Genomic DNA, 18,063 nt, shown 5'->3' with positions numbered 1-18,063 from the left:
GCCACCAGAGAGGGCCAAGGCTTTCTTAATTTTAAAGAAGAAAGTAATCATGGATTAAATAATGTTGTTGGATATACAGTCTTTCAAAAACTGATGTCTACAGGCCCAAAAATATGATGGGATTGAAGAAAAAGCTGATAATTAATGCTGGTGTACATTTGGCGCATTTCTCCTAGTAAAAGAGAATACAAAGACAGAAGCTAACTGTCTTCCCAGAGCTTGGGAGATCTTCTCTACATGCGAGTTGTTTGCTTATTCTATAAAGTAATAATTGATTTTTTCTTTAAGCTAGAGCTTCCTATTGACATTTCTTCCATCTACAATGGACACTAGGCAGACATGCTTTTTGCAATGGTTCGTGCCTCAGAGAAGCTGGGCTAGCTTGGCCACGGTCTGACCACCTGGAAGGATTCTCTGCTGCCTCAGATAGAGAGCTTCAACAGTGAGCACTCAAGGCCGTGCACCAGGTCTCCAGGGAAGCGGTAGCCACGGCAGTGCTACTTCCTATGCCGATTGCATTTTGGCCGGGAACACTTGTTTTATGTGCCAAAGAACGAACGTTGTCAACAAGAAAATCTGTTCACCAGCAACCTCAAGAGCTCACGGGCCAGGGCCAGTGGAGGCACATGCTGTCATGTGCTAAAAGTGAGGAAACCACTCGAGTGCTGTGCACGGTGTCTGCACCACATAAGAACCTGCTACTTTTCAGTGTTGAGACTTTGCAAACCATGCGATAAGGAAATCATGTTTCTCAGCTATGCTGTCATAGACTTCGTAGCGTGATTTTAAAAACGTCGATTCTGTCTGTGCCCCCTTTTATACCATGAGTCTGAAACTTTTGAAGTCTCCGTTCCCCCTACTTCCTCCTTGAAAAAGGTATATGTCAATACAACCTACATAGGACTGTTAAAGCTTCACTTTATCCACTTGAAACAAAACTGAATAATTCAGACTTTAGATAAGCTGTCAACATGGGCTCTGGCTTAATAATATTGAACTGCTTTATAGCAACCGCATTGAGGCCAGTTGGCTACATCAAATGCAAGTTGCTCCCACAGTGACCCCACTGAGGTGCAGCCCAGGGAGTCACAGATTCTCAGAGGGCTGCTCTATAACCACCAAGCTGCCGATATACCTCAAAGTCTCTCCATGGCAGGCATTTCACTGGTTTATGCCCTCGTGATCCGGAAATACATGCAAATATATGGCTTTGCGTGAAACGGGAAGGCAGTGTGATATAGTGGAAAGATCACAGACATTACAGAACAGTACATTTTCATTTTAAAGCCAGGGTTCAGCAATTCCCAAATATTAGGAATGAGTTAACGCATGTGTAAAATGGAGATGATAACACTCACTTTGAAGAACCATTAACGTGGATACCTGTTTGTATCTATGGCCAAGTAAAGGAATAATGGTACAAAGTACATGCTCAGTGTTGGCTCTTCACCATCCTCATCTTACGACCCCTCATCCTCACTACAGCAGCATCTAGCATGGAACCCTAAGGAGAAGAAAAGGGTACTACCACTCCTTGGGGTTCAGAGTTCAGTCATGTCCTCAAGGTCACACAACTAGAGAACAGCAGAACAAGTATCTGAACTTGGATCTAATTCCATAGCCCGGTTTCTTGCCTCATAAACTGCTACATTTTCTTGTGTGTACCTAGCCCAGAAGAAATCGATGATTTGATAGTCTTGGTGATTCAGGTTGCTTTGGAAAAAGTCAGTCCTGGAAGACTAATCATATTGAACTATATAAAAGCTATGCACAGGCTGAGTCAGCTTCATGCAGACCTAAAAGCACGTCAATGAAAAGCAGTCCGTTTCAAACTGTAAATGAACAACTGTAGTAAGATCTAGAATGACCTGCTGGCAGATCAAAATGGATTACACTGGAGCAAGTCTCATCTGTCTCAGCTTCCCAGAATTCCAAGGAGCTCTCAGCACACAAGAGGAGCAGAAATTCAGCCCCCAATCCAGAAAACTCAGTGTTGGGTTGATGTTCCTGAGGGTCTCCTTCCTCCCCAGGACCCTCCCAGGTGACCAAGGCCTCCTGGTTAACCAGGAAATCTGGGGAAGAGAGAAAGCTGTTGGGGCAGGATCACGTCTCTGCTCCATCCCTGTCCCTGTGCCGAGCCCGGGGCCAGACTCTAGTCCCCTTTGTCTCCGAGATCACTTCATGTTAGCAGACCTACACCTGCTGTCTTCCAGAATGCTGAGCACCTTGATGGGATCCTGCACAGGTGAGGGGACAGTTCCTTGTGGGTGAAAATGCAGGTGTATCTACTCAGAGACAGACCTCAGGAAAACGGCTCCGGCCCAGGGATGCTGGACCCCAGCATTAGGGATCCCAGCTTGGGGACGCGCCCCCTTCCCACCTCACTCTCGTGCCCCACGGGCCCAGGAGCATCACACATGCCCACCTGCAAGGGACTATGTGGCTTTGGACAGTGGGAGCAGCAGGGGCAACCTCAAATGACTGAAGGCCTCACCAAGGCCCCATCTTGGGCAACTCTCGGAAGAGGAGAAGCCCTACTAGTGAATGGGATGGACCTTTCCTTCACCTCAGTGGGATGCAAGGAAGATGCAGATTTAAGCAGTCCCCTCTGAGCAACCCGCCCCAAGACACACACCACACAGACGACACAGCAGACGAGTGCACACGCTCTTTATTACTGGTTAGAATCGGAACACTGACAAAGGGTGAGCCCGGTGAGCTGGGATCTCATGGGGGGAACTCAAGGGTGCTTTTGTCCAGACAGGAGGCAGATCTAACCTCCCAGCCCCTGGCAAAGGTGAGTCTGCAGCGAACACACCAAGTGGAAGAGACGGCCCAGAGAAGCCTCTAGAGCGCGTGTCCCAGTCCAGTTCTATTTTTAGCCCACCAGGGCTCCCAAGAGAAGCCCTGTCCACAGTGCGATGGAGTCCATTTTGCTCTTTGTGCACTCTTGACTGCAAAGGGACTTGAGAAGGCGGTGGCCGGAAGCTTGAATGTGGCTATCACTCCCACGGGCGCTGTCCCTCAAAACAACCCAGTGGTCTTGCAGGCAGTGGATGTCAGCTGTCCTACTAGAGGGAGGAAATTAGCAGAGTGACAGAAAAGTCCCTGCCCTCTTGTGAGGCCACTTCCCGGGTCTTTGCCACTGCCTGCTTGTCTCACCCGGGTCTCATGAGGGGAGCAAAACTGCTCCTCAAACTGCAAAAAATAATTGGATGTTATTTCAATCGTTTACACAAAAGCCATACTGCATACACGATAAGGTCACTCTTGCTAGAATTTATATTCCAAATAAGGCTCGCCCCAAGTCTGACCAGACTCACCAAATCAGGTTATAATGTGTACACCAGATAATACAAGTCTAGCTCCCAACACATACTAGATAAATAGCTATTTAATGAATAAATTGAAGCTCATCCAATTTGTTGTAATCTACAGAATTTACCACTGTGGTCTCCAACTCCTACAAATTACTTGTATCAACAGAGAGATTCTATCAAAATTATTTTGCCTTCTCTGCCCCCCCCCCCGACCTGATGCATGCTAAAGCATCTCTTCTTCCCCAACTTCCTCTCACTTTTCTCAGCTCAAGACTTGGGAGAGTGAGGTGAGGGGGACAGGGGCTCTCACTGAGGTGTGGCTCAGTCAGAACTGAGCTGTGATTTCCTTAGGCTCTTGAGAGATCTTCCAATGAAACAGGTTCAGCTTGGGTGGAGCTCAGAGACATAAAAACAAGCCCTCACCTGTAAAACTTAAAAAAATACAAGTAAATATAAACAATGTTGTAGCTTACAAAAGGATAATAGCATTTTCAAGGAAAAGGATGCTCCTAAATTCAATACAGCTTATAGCTCTAACAATACGTGGCTGTTCCCAGCCAAAGACACGGTGTTTTCAGGGAAAGGTGGTTAATAAGAAAGCAGAAAACAACTTTTCAAAAAAAATCTTCACGACTTTGGCTTCTCCAAGGTTTCACCCATTCAGCACCAGTCATCCAGGTTCCACCACCTGTGAACGAAAATGTAATCAGAAGTAAAGTCTATGTAAAGTGTCAGGGGATACTCAAAACAGTCCCTCTGTTCAAATGAAAAAGATAACTAATAGAAACACATATAGACTTGTGTATGTACATGTACACCACATTGCTGAAAAGTTATTCGCTTAGGTAATGGGATGATGGATTATTTCATTTAATTTTGTTTATAATTTTGATATCAAACTTCTGTGAAGTAAATGGGTTATTTTTTAATCTGAAGGGGAAGAGGTCTTAAAAGATTGGTTTCTCTTACCTTCCTCACATTCCAGAGCTTGTCTTGGCTCAGGGTGTCCACCCTCAGCTGCCATGTAGAACTTCTTGCATCTATAGCAGGTTTTGCGCCATGGAAAATTCAAGGCCTTACACCCCCGGCAGCTCCAATCCACTGGCCTGCTGCCTGATGCAGGCTTCTCACCAAGCTGGGAATCTGAGGCTTTTTCTCCTTCTGGTTGCTTAGCCTTTTCTCCATGAGCCTGCTGTTCCTTTGGCTTTCCTCTCACAGCCTGGCTATACCCCTGGAGGGTTGCCTGGGGCCTGTGTGGACCTTTTTTCTCAGTGTGGCTTTTGCCATACTCTAGGGAAGCCACCTGCTTGGGCCTCTCTGCACCTTCTTCCTGACTTTGGCTTCTGTCTTGTGGCCTCTCCAGATCTTCCTCCTGCCTTTGGCTCTTGTTCTTTCCCAGGTAGAGCAAGCTCTGGGATTTTTCTGGATCCTCTTCTTGGCTCTGTTTTCCATTGTCCCCCAGGGGGATCATTCTTGGGGTTTTCTCTGGACCTTCTGCCTGACTAAGGCTCCTGCTAACCCACGGGAAAACTGGCATCTGGAGACTCTCTGGACCTTGTGCCTGGCTATGGCGATTGCTATTGTCTGGGATGAACACCCCCTGGGTTGCTTCTAGATTTTCTTGGCTTTGGCTGTTGATGTCCCTTGGGGGGACTGTAACCTGGAGAATATCAGGGCCTCCCTCCTGATGGTAGCTCCTCTCGCTCCCGAGGGCCATGTTATTCTGGAAACCTACTGTCCCCCATGGGGGAGAGGGGTAGAGTCCCAGAGGCGGTATCAGAAATGGGACCACTGAGGCTTCTGTGTCCATGGCTATCGGTATTGGTGGTGGCGGTGGTGGCGGTGGTGGCGGCAGTGGCGGTGGTAGCGGTGGTAGCGGTGGTGGAGGTGGTGGCGGTGGTGGTGGTGGCGGCGGCGGCGGTGGTGGTGGCGGCGGCGGCGGTGGCGGAGGTGGTGGTGGCATAGGAGGCAAGAATGAAAATTCCATTGGGACTGGTGGGTGAAATTGATATGGCACTGGCATTGGCATAAGGGGTGGCACGGCTTGGGCCCAGTGACCCGGTGGTCCTGGCATGTAAAACATAGAGGAAGGGACCAGAGATGGGGCAGGTGCCGGCAAAGGGATCCCCACAGGCAGCCCATCATGTTGCTGCTCTGCGTTCTGAGGCCACGCGGAAGCCTCAAGCTGCTCCGCTGGAGGGCCAGCCACCAAATTACCAGCCACCGTGGTCACGTGGGTGGAACTCTGGGCCTGGAGCAGTTGCCCATACAAAACATTGTGCTCATTCAGGATCTGCTGCAGGGTGACCCACATGAAATGCAACTGAGTGGCCGCCTCCTGACGCTCTTCTCGCAGCCGCTGCAGCTCCGAGGCCAGAGCCCAGGAAGTCGCCTCACACTTTTCTACCTGCTCCTGTAGCTGCCGGATCCTGCAGGCCTGCTGCTCACGCTGCCTGGCGCCCACGCGCACGCTCAAAGCCAGCGCGCTCCAGGCGCAGGCCCTCTTGAGGGTGCGCGGCACCTGCGGGTTGGCCACCACCGCCCGGAGCCGATCCTCTATTTCGTTCCAGGGCCGCGAGCGTAAGGCCAAGTAGAAATCTGGGCCCCCACCGTTCATGATGACTTCGTTGTTAATGAACCTGATCACCTCGACGTGGCGGAACCCACTGGCGAGGTCGCTAAATTCCACGGCCATAGTTGGGCCTAAATCAAACAACGGACACACCGCCTTGTGAGGAAACCTGCCAACTGCCGCCAATGGTCAGAGCAGCGGCTGCCCAAAGGTCAGCCACTCACCTCCCTCCTCAGTCCAGTTCAGTCCTCGCCCAGTCCTGACCACCTTTTTGTTCACTTTCCTCCCTCAATCCCTTCTTTTTCCTCAGAGAAGAAGAGCAAAGCTGATCTCTGGCTTTACCAGACACCAACTGTCAGCAACCTACGTCGACGTGACACGTCACAGAGGTGAATGCTGAGTCAAGCCGCTAGGCATGCTGGGACCAACGCTTGTCTGGCACAGCGGCACCTACAGGACAGGCAGACTGGATGGCAGCGCTGTGTACTAAATCGAGCTTTTAGAAACATTGTTTCTAAGAGCTTCCAAAGGAGAATGTCCAACACTGTGGAATGAATTCCTAGTCGGATAGTGGAGTTGCATAGGTGGGTGTGATTCTATTCTTGTCTGAGTTCTGCCTCCTAAAACTCTGATACTACAAATTGTCAATGCAGTCAGTCATACTGCCACATGCTTCACTCCTTATCCTTAATAGACAGGAACTTGGAGTCCTGTCATCAAGAAATCCAATGATGGATTCCAAGAAATACAGTCATGAATTCCCTGTATTCTAAATTCACTCTCATGTTTACCTGCACAACTCTGTTCTCAGGCGGTATCTCTTCTTTTAGACTAAATGGTCTCATCATCTTTGTTATTTTTGGTCTGTGTTTCTGGCTCCTGTAGATGGGAACTGGAGTACTTACAAAGACAGTAGCAGTAGTTACAGAGGTAAATACAAAATGATTTAAAAGATGACTGCATAAAACAATCCAAATCTTTCTTCATAGGTACACAGTGTCTAAAGATGTAATTTGTGGCAATAACATAAGGGAATTGTGGAGCTATATAGGAGCAAAGACTTTGTATATGATTGAAATTAAGTTTCTATTAATTGAAAAATATATTGTTGGGGCCCTCCCTGGTGGTGCATTGTGTTAAGGCAGCACTATGCCAATAGAAATCTCAATGAAGCCATCTATCCACAACCACTGTAGCATAAGATCAATCCCCAGCCAGAGAGCTGACCCTCACACACACACATACGGTACAGCAGACCTCTCCTGACCTGCCCGCTGCTCCCCTCAGCAGTGTATTTCAGTCATTCTGCCTGTTCTGCTCCCCACTCTGTCTCTGGTGAATCCTCTCACACATACACCCACACCTCAGGCCTGCACCCCCAGGTCTTATATGCACAAATAAATAAATCTTTAAAAAATACATTGTTATAAATTAATGTGTTAATTATGATGCCCAGAGCAACCACTAAGAAAATAGCTAAAAAAAAATACAGAGAAGGAAATGAGAAAGAAATAAAAATAATACACTTCAAAAAAGAAATCAATAAAACACAAAACTAGATAGTAATGGAGAAATTGGGGGAGATATAAAACATATTAGAAAACAAAAAGCAAAATATTCAAAGTCCTTATATTACATTGTAATATATTACATTAAATGAAGTCCTTGTATTACATTAAATGAAAATAATCTTCAATTAACAGGAATTGGCACAATGATCATTTTAAATATATACACACCTTATAAACACCTTCTAACAGAGCCCCCCAAAATATGCCAGTAAGTAGAATTGAGGGGAAGCAGAGGCCATTCTACAGTATTAGTCTGAGATTTTAGTACTTCATTTTTAACAATTGTTAGACTTGACAGAAGTTCAATAAAGAAATAAGAATTTCAAAACACTATAAACAAATAGATCTAACAAATATATATAGAACATCCAATGCTGAAATAGCATATTACAAATTCTTTTCACATATGTATGAAAGATACTGAAGGACAGACCGTGTATCAGAACACAAAACAAGCCTAATACACTTACAAAGATTGAAACCATACTATCTATGTCCTATGACCATCATGAAATGAGAGTTCAATAACGGAAGCACATTGACAGAACATAAAAATATGTGAAAATGAAACACTACTAAATAAATACTGGTGGATCAAAGAAGAAAAATAATCATAAGGGAAAGATATTGTAATTAATGAAAACTGAAAGAATATACCAAAGCTAATAGGATTCTGTGAAAGTAGTGCTCAAAGGGAAATTTTTAGGTACAAATGCCTGTATCAATAAAAAAAAGTCAATACTCACCTTAAGGAATTAGAAAAAGACAAAACTGAACCCAGGGAAAGCAGAAGAAAGGAAATGATCAAAATTAGAGTAAACAAAATAAAGAATAGAAGAAATTAAAATTTGTTTCTTTGGAAAGCTGGACAACATTGATAAACTTGTAAATAGACTGATCAAGGAAAAAAGAAAGATAAAAGTTATTAAAATCTGGAATGAAAGAAGGACATTTACTACTGAATTTACAGAAATAACAAGGATGATGAGAGAATACTACAAACTATTATATGCCAGTAGATTAGATATCTACATGAAATAGACAAATTCCTAGAAACATATAAACTATCGAAATGGATTTAAGAAGGAACAGAAAATCTAAATAAACCAATCAGAATTACAGAGATTAAACCAGTAATCAACAACCCGCCAACACAGAAAAGTCCAGGATCAAACAACTTCTTCACTGGAGAAAGTTGCCAAATTTTTGATGAATTATTTTTTTCTATTCTCTATTTTATTTATTCTATTTTTTTATAATTTCCTTTCTTCTCTTCACCCTGGGTTTAGTTTTGTCTCCTTTTTCTAATTCCTTAAGGAGGATAGTGAAATTAATAAATCTTCACCATATTTCTAAAAACACAAGAGGGAAAACTTTCTAATTCATTATATGAAACTAATATCACCAAACCCAAAGATATCATAAGAATAGAAAACTATAGACCTTACAAATATAGATGTAAGACTTCTTGACCAAATACAATCAAATGGAATCCAGCAACATATTGAAAGGACTATAAGACACAAGGAAATGGGGCTTATCCCAGGAGAACAAAGTCATCTTAATAAGTGAAAAACAATCATTGTAATCTATACTATAGTATTAGAATGTAAGGGGAAAACCCACGTAATCATTGAACAGATTTTTGAAAAAGTGCAATTCTTGTGAAAGAGAATAAATGCAAACAAAACTGCCTCAACATGACAAAGAGAATTTATCAAACATTATACTCAATGATGAAAGACTGAGAGCTTCCTCCCTAAGATCAGTGACAAACAAAAATGTTGCCCTTGTCATTGTTAATCCAGTATTGTCCTGGAATTTCTAGCCAAAGTAATTAGACCAGAAAAAGAAATAAATGACCAAATTAGGAAGGAATAAGTAAAACTATCTCTATAGAAAACATAATTTTATATAGAGAAAGCCCCAATGAATCTACAAGAAAGATAATAAAAGTAATAAATTCAGCAAAGTGGCAGGGTACAGGACCAAAATGCAAAAAAAAACTGATATTTCTGTGCATTAACAACAAACAACTCCATTTCCAGAAAATTAATAATTCTATTTGTAATAGCACCAGTAGAGTAATATTTTTAGGAATAAAGTTAACCAAAGAGGTAATAGGGGTATATACACATTGAAAATTTTAAAGCATCGCTGAAAGTAGTTAAAGAAACCTAACTAAATGAAAAACTATCATGTATTCACAAATTGGAAGATGATACAGTGTTAAAATGGCAATACTTTCCAGAAAGTACTACAGACCCAGTGCAATCCCTCTTAAAACACAATTTTTTTTTACAGAGTATAAAAGCTGATCCTAAAATGAATATAGAATTGCGATGGCCCTGACAACGAACAGTCTTTTAAAAGAGGAATAAAACTGGATTCATACTTCCTGATTTCAAAACTTTGTACAAGATTATAGTATCAAAACAGAGCAATAATGGCCAGAAAGATAAAGCTAGATATACAGACCAGAGAGAGAGAGTTGAGAGTCAAGAAGCAAAACTTTGAATCAATGGTCAATTGGTTTTTGATAATCACTTAATGAGGAAGGAATAATCTTTACCTCAGTCCATATATAGTTTTTTAAATATTTATTTATGCATACAAGAACTGGAGTACAGGCCAGAGGTGTGGGAGGTGAGAGGATTCACCAGAGACGGAGAGGGGAGCAGAACAAGCCGATGTACTTAAATACACTGCTGAGGGGAGCAGGGGTCAGAAGCCTGCCACACCGTGTGGGTCAGCTTCTAGGCTGGGAATCAAACTCGTGCTGTACTGGCTCAGACAGCTTCATAATGCTGTGCTTTAACCTGTTGTGCCACTAGGGAGGGCCCCATATATAAAAATTAACTCGATTTTTGTTTGTTGTTGCTGTTTGTTTTAGGTTGTTGTATTAGTTACTTTCCTAAATGAATTTTGTGATCACTGACATCTGTGTGCTATTAGCTGAGTGGTGAGCAGATATGTTGACATAGTGCCAGAAAACACCTGAAGTCCCCAATTTTTAAAAAAGAATTTTCCAAACTCCCCCACTCTTTGATGATAGCCTCTGCCTTGGGACATGCCTTCCTACTTAGGCCATTTGTAACATTCACTGCTGTCACCTTTACTTCCTGCTTATGCAGAGCTTGGCGGTCAGCCAGAGTTGAATGTTAAGGGCTGTCTCTGAAGATTAGGCCTTCTCTGAACATGCATCCAGTTTGGAGCACATGCATGACCTCAAGTCCCAGATTTACTCAGGAGCTTTTAAAAGTCTTCATTTCCTCCCTCCCCTTGGGCCCCCTATTCCATTCCTCCTTTCCCAAACTCTTTCTTCCTCAGATTTTTGATTTGTCTCTTGCTTGCCCTAATTTGCTATTCCTCCCCCAGCCTGCCAGGGTCAGTATTTTTGCTTTTAACTGCCTTTGGCAAATGCCATCTGGGCAGCTGCCCTAGAAGACATGGGAATGTTGTCAGTTGGGTGTCACCTCCTGCAGCCACTAGAAAGATTGAAATATACAACCAGTTCTTTGAGAATAAGGGCCATATTAGTCTCTCAGGTCCTAGGCAAACTACAGCAGGAATGTAGGCTACCGTCTCCATGACCGTCTCCAGGCTGGAAAGTGGAGGGTAGGTAGGTGATTTATAGCACCACAGAACAGCAGCTGCAATGAAGTTCTTTCTTCTTTAAGCTTCCCCCCCTTTGTTGTAAGTTTTCCACAAGTTTCCAGAGCCCTGAAAAAGTTGATCCTGACAGTTTTACCAGCTCATTAGCTGCTTTAATGGAGTCATGGAGCCCTGGGGTTCCCCATACTGCTGTTTTGGTACAAAGAAAGCTATCATAGCCCAAAGCCATTAATACTCCAAGTAAGATTAATGTCAACTTGCTGTCATCTCTCATTCATCCTTCCAGGCGAGGAAGTGAGCAAGGAAGGACCAGAGAGGGAGCATGAGTCAGCCCTTACCTCTCCAGGAAGATGTTCCCCACCACTCCATTACCAATCTTGTAATTGCTTGCTTATTCTTCTTTCTCACCAACTAGACCTAGTCCCTTAACAGTAGATCCTTTTATCTCTGGATTCCTAGCATCTCGTTCCAGTGCTTATAAATGCCAAATTGAGAGAAGGTAGGGAAATGGGAAACACAAAGAAAGAAACAGAGACTCATCTGTGATCTTTTTATTTCTGGCTAAAATTCAGACTGAGGACTATAAGGGGGATCTCCTTGTCATGCTTATAACCCAAAGAAAAGTCTTTTTTTTAGACATGCATCCTTAAAGAAGACAATTCATCATATCTAAACTGATGCGGCTATCTTTTGGGGAATTGCTTTGATACCATGTTAAATTTTATAACACCTTCAACTATTTCCAAATTAATGCAACACCATGTCACAAATGCCACCATGTTTTAAATTTATTATTAAATTTAAGATACTTTTGACCTTCCAGACCTCCATGAAATCAATGTTCACTATACTGAAACAGGAAAGTGATGTATCATGGCCTGTAAAGGGAGATTCTAAAAGTAACCTGAGTTATCATTCTTGATGAAACAATGATAATGTCACAAATGCCACTTTACTTTGCAGGTGTGCAAGTTTGCAAAGTATGAATATATGTTTACAAGAAATTAGAACAATTCAATTGCATAAATTAATCAATCTGAGAAACCACATTAGAAACATAGCTAATTTTTACATGATTTTCAGTAAGTTGGTATACTTTCAATTTTAGTATAACCTGTGTCATAAAGCCTTCATAACAACCTTAAATGATAGTCACCGATGATAAAGGGAGGAAAATAACATTTTAAAGTTCATCATATTAGTGTGTATGTACGCTTGTGCAGATTTAATCTCCCATAAATCAAAGGTGATAAATGGACTAGAGCAAAAGCATATACAGTAACTAAAAGCTATATATGCTGAGTCCTGAGGAACAGTTTTATTCTGCTATAGGAAAATTTACGCCCTTTCTTACAGACGCTTTCTTGTCTTGAATGCCGCACCCACTGTGACCTCTGCAATGTAGCTGCCAATACAAGAGGTGGCACCTGGAAAGTTAATCCAGAAATACCAGTGTCATGTTCCCTGAATTTCCCCCCAGGTGAGCAGAATACAGGGCTCAGGATCCCAGGTAGATAATCAGCACAAGTCTGAGTAGAGCCGAACACTGTGTGGCATTGTAGGTAAATGTAGCTTGCAATCAATTCCATCTGGCCCATATTGACAACATGCATAGTTGTCGTGTGGATGATAAGATTAACCGTGAAGAGTAAGCAGATCTCATAAAATCATTTTGTGCAGTCAAACCGGATTTTTCTCGATTTCCTTTCTCTTTGTGAGTTAAGTATCTGTAAGTGATGTCACTATTCAACATTTTTCACCGAAGTCATTCACAATTTTAGGTCTTCCCACCCCCACTCCTACCACAAACACTCATTCGTACAACCTCTTACCTCTGCTTGCATACCGAGGTCCTGAGCCACTGTTAACCTCCAGTCAAACAAGTCCTTTGGGCAAGTCATGCTTGAATAACCACACTGTAGGAAAGAGCAAGGAGAGGTAAGTCATGAGCCAAATACCCTGGTGTGAAACGAGCGGAAGGGACATTCCATTTTCAAGGTTGGGGCAGAAGATAGGGGCGTAGGGGCCGTCCCTGGTGGCTCAAGGGGTTAACTGTCAGCACCATGAAGCTATCTGCAGTCACTGAAGCACAGGTTCAATCCCTGGTCAGGGAGCTGACCCACATGGCGTAGCAGACCTCTCCTGACCCGCCCGCTGCTCCCCTCAGCAGTGTGTTTCAGTAGATCTGCCTGTTCTGCTCCCCGCTCTGTCTCTGGGGAATTGTCTCACCCCCCCCCCCGACCCCCGTATCTCTGTCCTATAGCCCAGTTCTTGTATGCATAAATAAGTAGAATCTTTTAAAAAATTTTAAACAAGAGGATGGGGGCTGAAGTAGAAGAGGAGGAGCCAATTAGATGGTAAATCTGTGAGCAGTTAGTTGTCTCAGGACAATTCTTTTCTGTTCTTACTGGCAATATTGAACATTGTCTGAGCCCTGTGCCCCCCCCCTTTCATGTTTCCACTGACCTGAAAAAGACAACCTGCTCTCGTGTATCCTGAAAAGACCAACTTCCACTTTTCTTCAGCCCCTCAGATAAGTACTGTCCCATATTTTTTTTTAAAGATTTTATTTATATATGCACACAAGAGCTGGGGTACAGGTCAGAGGTTCAGAGGGTGAGAAGGTTCACCAAAGACAGAGTAGGCAGAGCAGAATATGCAGATGTACTGAAATCCACTGCTGAGGGGAGCAGTGGGTGAGACAGGAGAGGTCTGCCACGCCATGTGGGTCAGCCCTCTGGCCAGGGATAGAACTCTTGCTGCAGTGGCTAGACTCAAGCCCTTGCACTACCAGGGAGGCCCCAGAACTGTCCCCATTCCCCATCTTTCCCTAGGGATGGAATATGCTGACCCATATGACTTTGTAAAAATTCACAAGACCCAGGGCCCTCCCTGGTGGCACAGCAGTTAAAGCACAGCACTAAGAAGCTAAAGCCACTTCAGCATGAGTTCAATCCCTGGCCCCGGAGGTGACCAACATGGCACAGCAGACCTCTCCTGACCTGCCCACTGCTCCCCTCAGCAGTGTACTTTGTCAGTCAGCCTGTTCTGCTCCCCACTCTGTCCCTGGTGAATCCTCTCACCACCCCTGCACCTCTGATGTGTAACCCAGTTCTGTATGCATAAATAAATAAATCACAAGACCCATAAGAATTTGCAAAAAATCATCAAGATGTACCTTTAAGATTTTGGTATGTTTTGTATGTTATACCCCAATAATTGGTTTTACAGACAAGTTTCAAGTTGGTTTTATTCTCTCCGAGTGTCCTGGCAGAATAATGGCCCTCCAAAATGTCTTGATCCTTGGAAATGAGTATGACAGGTTACCTGATGAGAAGGAATTGATGTTGCAGTTGAAATGAAGTTGCTAATCAGCAGATACTGAGATTATCCTGGATTATCCAGATGAACCCAATGTCTTTAACAGTGGAAGCAAGGGACAGATGAGTGGAATCAGAGAGATAGGAGACTGAAGAAGAATGATCAGAATACAACATCTCTGACTTAGAAGATGGAAGCTAAGGAGTGCAGGGGCATCTCGAAACTGGGAGAGGCAAAGGAACTAATTCCCCCTAGAGTCTTCAGAAGAAACTACCCCTGCTGATATTAGCTTAATGAGACCTATTTCAAACTTCTGATAGTAAGAAAGTGTTAAGTCACTAAACTTGTAGTTATTTGTTATAGCAGCAAAAGAAAAAGGAGAAGCTGATCTCAGTGGATCTGGAACAGCTCTTAGTGACTGGAGATTTTATTTCACATACTATTACTTCCTTGACTAGGAAGGCACCCTCGAAGAGCCAGGGCAAGAACTGTTGTGCATAACTTCAGAAAACCAAGACTACCACCCAGGGCTGGCTTCATGTGTTGCTCAGAGCCTTTTGCTTCAAACAGCCCCCCGCCCTTGAATCTTTTGCTGTTGCTCTGTTGCAGTTCTTCATTTGGCGCAAGGGGCCCACATTTTCATTTTGTGCCGAGCACTGCAAATTATAGTGTCTGCCTGCTTCGATCCTCTTCACTCTTCTTTACTTAGTGCCAGAGTCACCCTGCCAGGCCAGGATCTCTCTACATTGTTGGTAGCATTAATTCATGGGTTCTGTTACCCTGTTCTGGCATTAGGCCTTGCAGAGGGCCTCTCTGTCCACTTTCCTAGATCCTCCTAACTCCAGATCTCAGGACAAATAGGATCAGATATCTTGTCCCTCCCTCAGAGCTTATGGGGACTGGCTTACCGTCTCTCCAGAGCGCCATCTGTCTGGGAAATATCTGCATAATTGAAATGGCCTCTTGAAGACCTGCCCCAGGTTGCCCTTTGACTACCTGTACAGAGAAAAAAGAGATCATTATCTCGGGTAGGACACCACACTACAAGTTGAACACTAGTGCCTGGGGTTATTAATCAGTGTTCCAAGAAAAAAGAACTATGTGGATGAGGAACTTGGTTAAACTGAGTTTAAAAAATTAAGTAACTTGCTTTTCAGGGGACATCTCAGCTCAGTTACTGTGCTAAAGGACATTAAAACTCTCCCAGGTGGGGTTGAGAAACAGCCAGAGTACATGGTGCTTAATGAACTTATGTGAGAAAGGATCTCGTTTCTCCTAGAGACCAAGCAGGAGTAAGTGTCCACAGAAGAACATTGGGAGAATGTTCCCCCAAAACAAATGAAACCTTTCCCACGGGCAGCCTTTAGTGTGTCTCCCTTTTCATTGAAACGTTACAGGTAAGCGCACACACCTAAGTGAGAAAGCTTGTCTGTAACTCTCCCCTCCCCTGTCCCTCTGCACGTGGCTCTGGGTGTCTGCATGCAGCAGCAGCCTCCGAATGCTATTCAACCTTGTGCCTGGAGCGGGATGGGGAGAGTGATGAGGAGCATGGTGGTGGCGCTGATCACAGATAACACTTAGCGAACACACGCTCTGTGCCCAGGCTCTGTTCCAAGCATGGTCACTTTTGGCTTTATTAAATACTCTGGGCTGCTTTAACAAATATCCCTCTTTGTAATGCAAGGAATCTCAGCTTGCCAGGGATGATTCTCAGTGGACACAGCTGGTGATACACTCAGCATTTCTGGTCACAGGGTAACCCATTTCTAGTGCACATCTTCTCCCAAGGGAGTATGGAATTTCTTTTCTGTGCATAAAAGAAACAAAAAGAAAATTCCTTTCTAAACCAACAGCAAACTATTAACAGCTAAACTGTAAACCAGTTGCGGATGACCTTGAAACACCTGGCACTTTTTCCATTCAAATATACATAGTGGATGACTGATGATACTGTCATTGAAGAACACTCAGCTGTGGTCTGGAAGCTGGAGCTGAGACTCGGCTGAGCGCTAAGGCGAATGCTGGGGCGGGGGGGAATATGCTCTCCACCCCTGAAGTTATTCTCGGGTCAGAAAATATTTTTGTAAACACATAGAGGATGTTCAGCTAATAGGATATTGAACACAGAAAGGAGAGCGCACTTTTTTATCTTTTATATTAAAAAAGTAATAATAAAAACCAATATGATGGCTGTCACTCCCACAACAAATAGCTTTGGAACCTAAATTTCTTCAGGGCGCTCTAGCCTGTGGCTACGACAGAAGGCTTGTTAAATGTAACCACCAAACTTTTCTGCATCTGGAATCCAGCTTCTGCAAGGAAGGGCTCTCTGGAGGGTTTCTAGGTCTTCTGGAGTGTCAATGTCAGCTATAGACACAAACAACTGTAACCATCTACCTGCTTGGCGACCACATGGTTTCTACCATCTCTTCTGTATCCACCTCCCTTGTCACTTTCTTTCTGGGCACCCCAGTGTCAGCCAGACACCACTGCCCCTCACTAAGGCATCTGCCAGCTTCCACCTGGTTCCCTGATGTCTCGCTGAAGCTGAGGCGCTGGAATATGTCAGGTATCAGATCAGTGTGGCGCTCTGCTGACCAGTGGGGAAGAAGGCTGCTTGTGCCCTATTGTCCAGTGAGAGGAGGGAGAGGGGAGCATATAAGCCAGCTAAAATCTCACGATAACATGCAGATAGGTACAGACGCCCCATTCGTCAGAAGCTACCAAGTGTCATGGAAATAGACAGGGGATCAAATTTGAGTGATTTGTTTTCCCTTAAACAGGAGTTTATGACCTTCCATGTGCCAGGCACCCCCACTGGGAGGCCCTGAACTCTATGGGCCCCTTCTCAAAATAATGCAATTAAATGCACAAAATGAAATCACAGAGTTACAAAGGGAACCAGTTATATGCCATCATATTTGTAAAGTCAAATTTTATATAGTAGTCAGTCTTTTACAAATATATTAAAGAAATGATCTAGCCCCAGGCCTCAGTAGTGCATGAGGAAATAATATTTAGAGATATCTAAAAAATTATAAATGATATAAAAAGTTATATGATTTCTATCCATGATCAAGTCACAGATTCTGCTACTACCATTGTGGTTTGTTACCTACGTTCATAATGGGGGCGGGGGGGGGATGCTAACTTTGAAAAAGGTAATTATTTTCCCTTCCAAGTTCACAGACTCCACGTATTCTACCCATAAATCCCAGTTAAAATTCACCGCCTTAGGATGAGTTCTGTCTCTTTTTAAAACGTTTTATTGAACTAAGATTGTGTTATTATGTATGTTTCAGGTGTGCAGTTTCTATTTTTACATCTACATATGCTACATCATGATCACCACCAAAAGTCTAGTTTCCATCCACCACCGTACACTTGAGCCCTTTCTACCTGATTTACCCCCACTAGCTCCTTCCCCTCGGGTACCACCATTTTGTTCTCATAATCTAGAGATTGTTCAGTTTGTTCATTTGTTTTGTTTCCCTATCATCTACATATGCGTGAAACCATAGGACATTTGTCTTTAAGGGGTCTTGACAGGCCTTGTTCTAAAAGACAGCACTGACGGTCCCTGCAGTGCATTGTGTGAGCCCAGACAAATGTAGAGGCCAGCAGGAGCCCAACTATACTTAGATAAAATGCTTTAAAAAATAGA

General features: G+C 43.7%; 1 protein-coding gene across 1 annotated transcript; it reads right to left on the bottom strand.

The window, feature by feature from the left end:
- Positions 1-3,934: 3,934 nt before the first annotated feature.
- Positions 3,935-6,015, bottom strand: LOC101622270 (testis-expressed sequence 13A protein). Its single transcript, XM_004685939.1, has 3 exons — positions 5,538-6,015; positions 4,290-5,051; positions 3,935-4,008 (listed from the first exon to the last, which is right to left on the bottom strand). Exons 1-3 carry the CDS (start codon positions 6,013-6,015, stop codon positions 3,935-3,937), a joined length of 1,314 nt encoding a protein of 437 aa, XP_004685996.1.
- Between the last annotated feature and the right edge of the window lie 12,048 nt (positions 6,016-18,063).

This window comes from Condylura cristata, unplaced genomic scaffold, assembly GCF_000260355.1.
Source record: "Condylura cristata isolate star-nosed mole 26May11 unplaced genomic scaffold, ConCri1.0 scaffold00019, whole genome shotgun sequence".
Lineage (NCBI taxonomy): Eukaryota > Metazoa > Chordata > Mammalia > Eulipotyphla > Talpidae > Condylura > Condylura cristata.
Note: the sequence above shows the minus strand (reverse complement) of the source record. Positions and strands in the feature narration are given on the sequence as shown.

What these genes read in the sequence shown, in the direction of transcription:
- LOC101622270 (XM_004685939.1), bottom strand. Translation starts at nt 6,015, where the DNA reads ATGGCCGTGGAATTTAGCGACCTCGCCAGTGGGTTCCGCCACGTCGAG. An exon ending in CCACGTGACCACGGTGGCTG is followed by an intron (nt 5,052 to 5,537) that starts GTAATTTGGTGG and finishes GGGGGACAGTAG; the next exon opens with GTTTCCAGAATAACATGGCC. An exon ending in AGCTCTGGAATGTGAGGAAG is followed by an intron (nt 4,009 to 4,289) that starts GTAAGAGAAACC and finishes TTTCGTTCACAG; the next exon opens with GTGGTGGAACCTGGATGACT.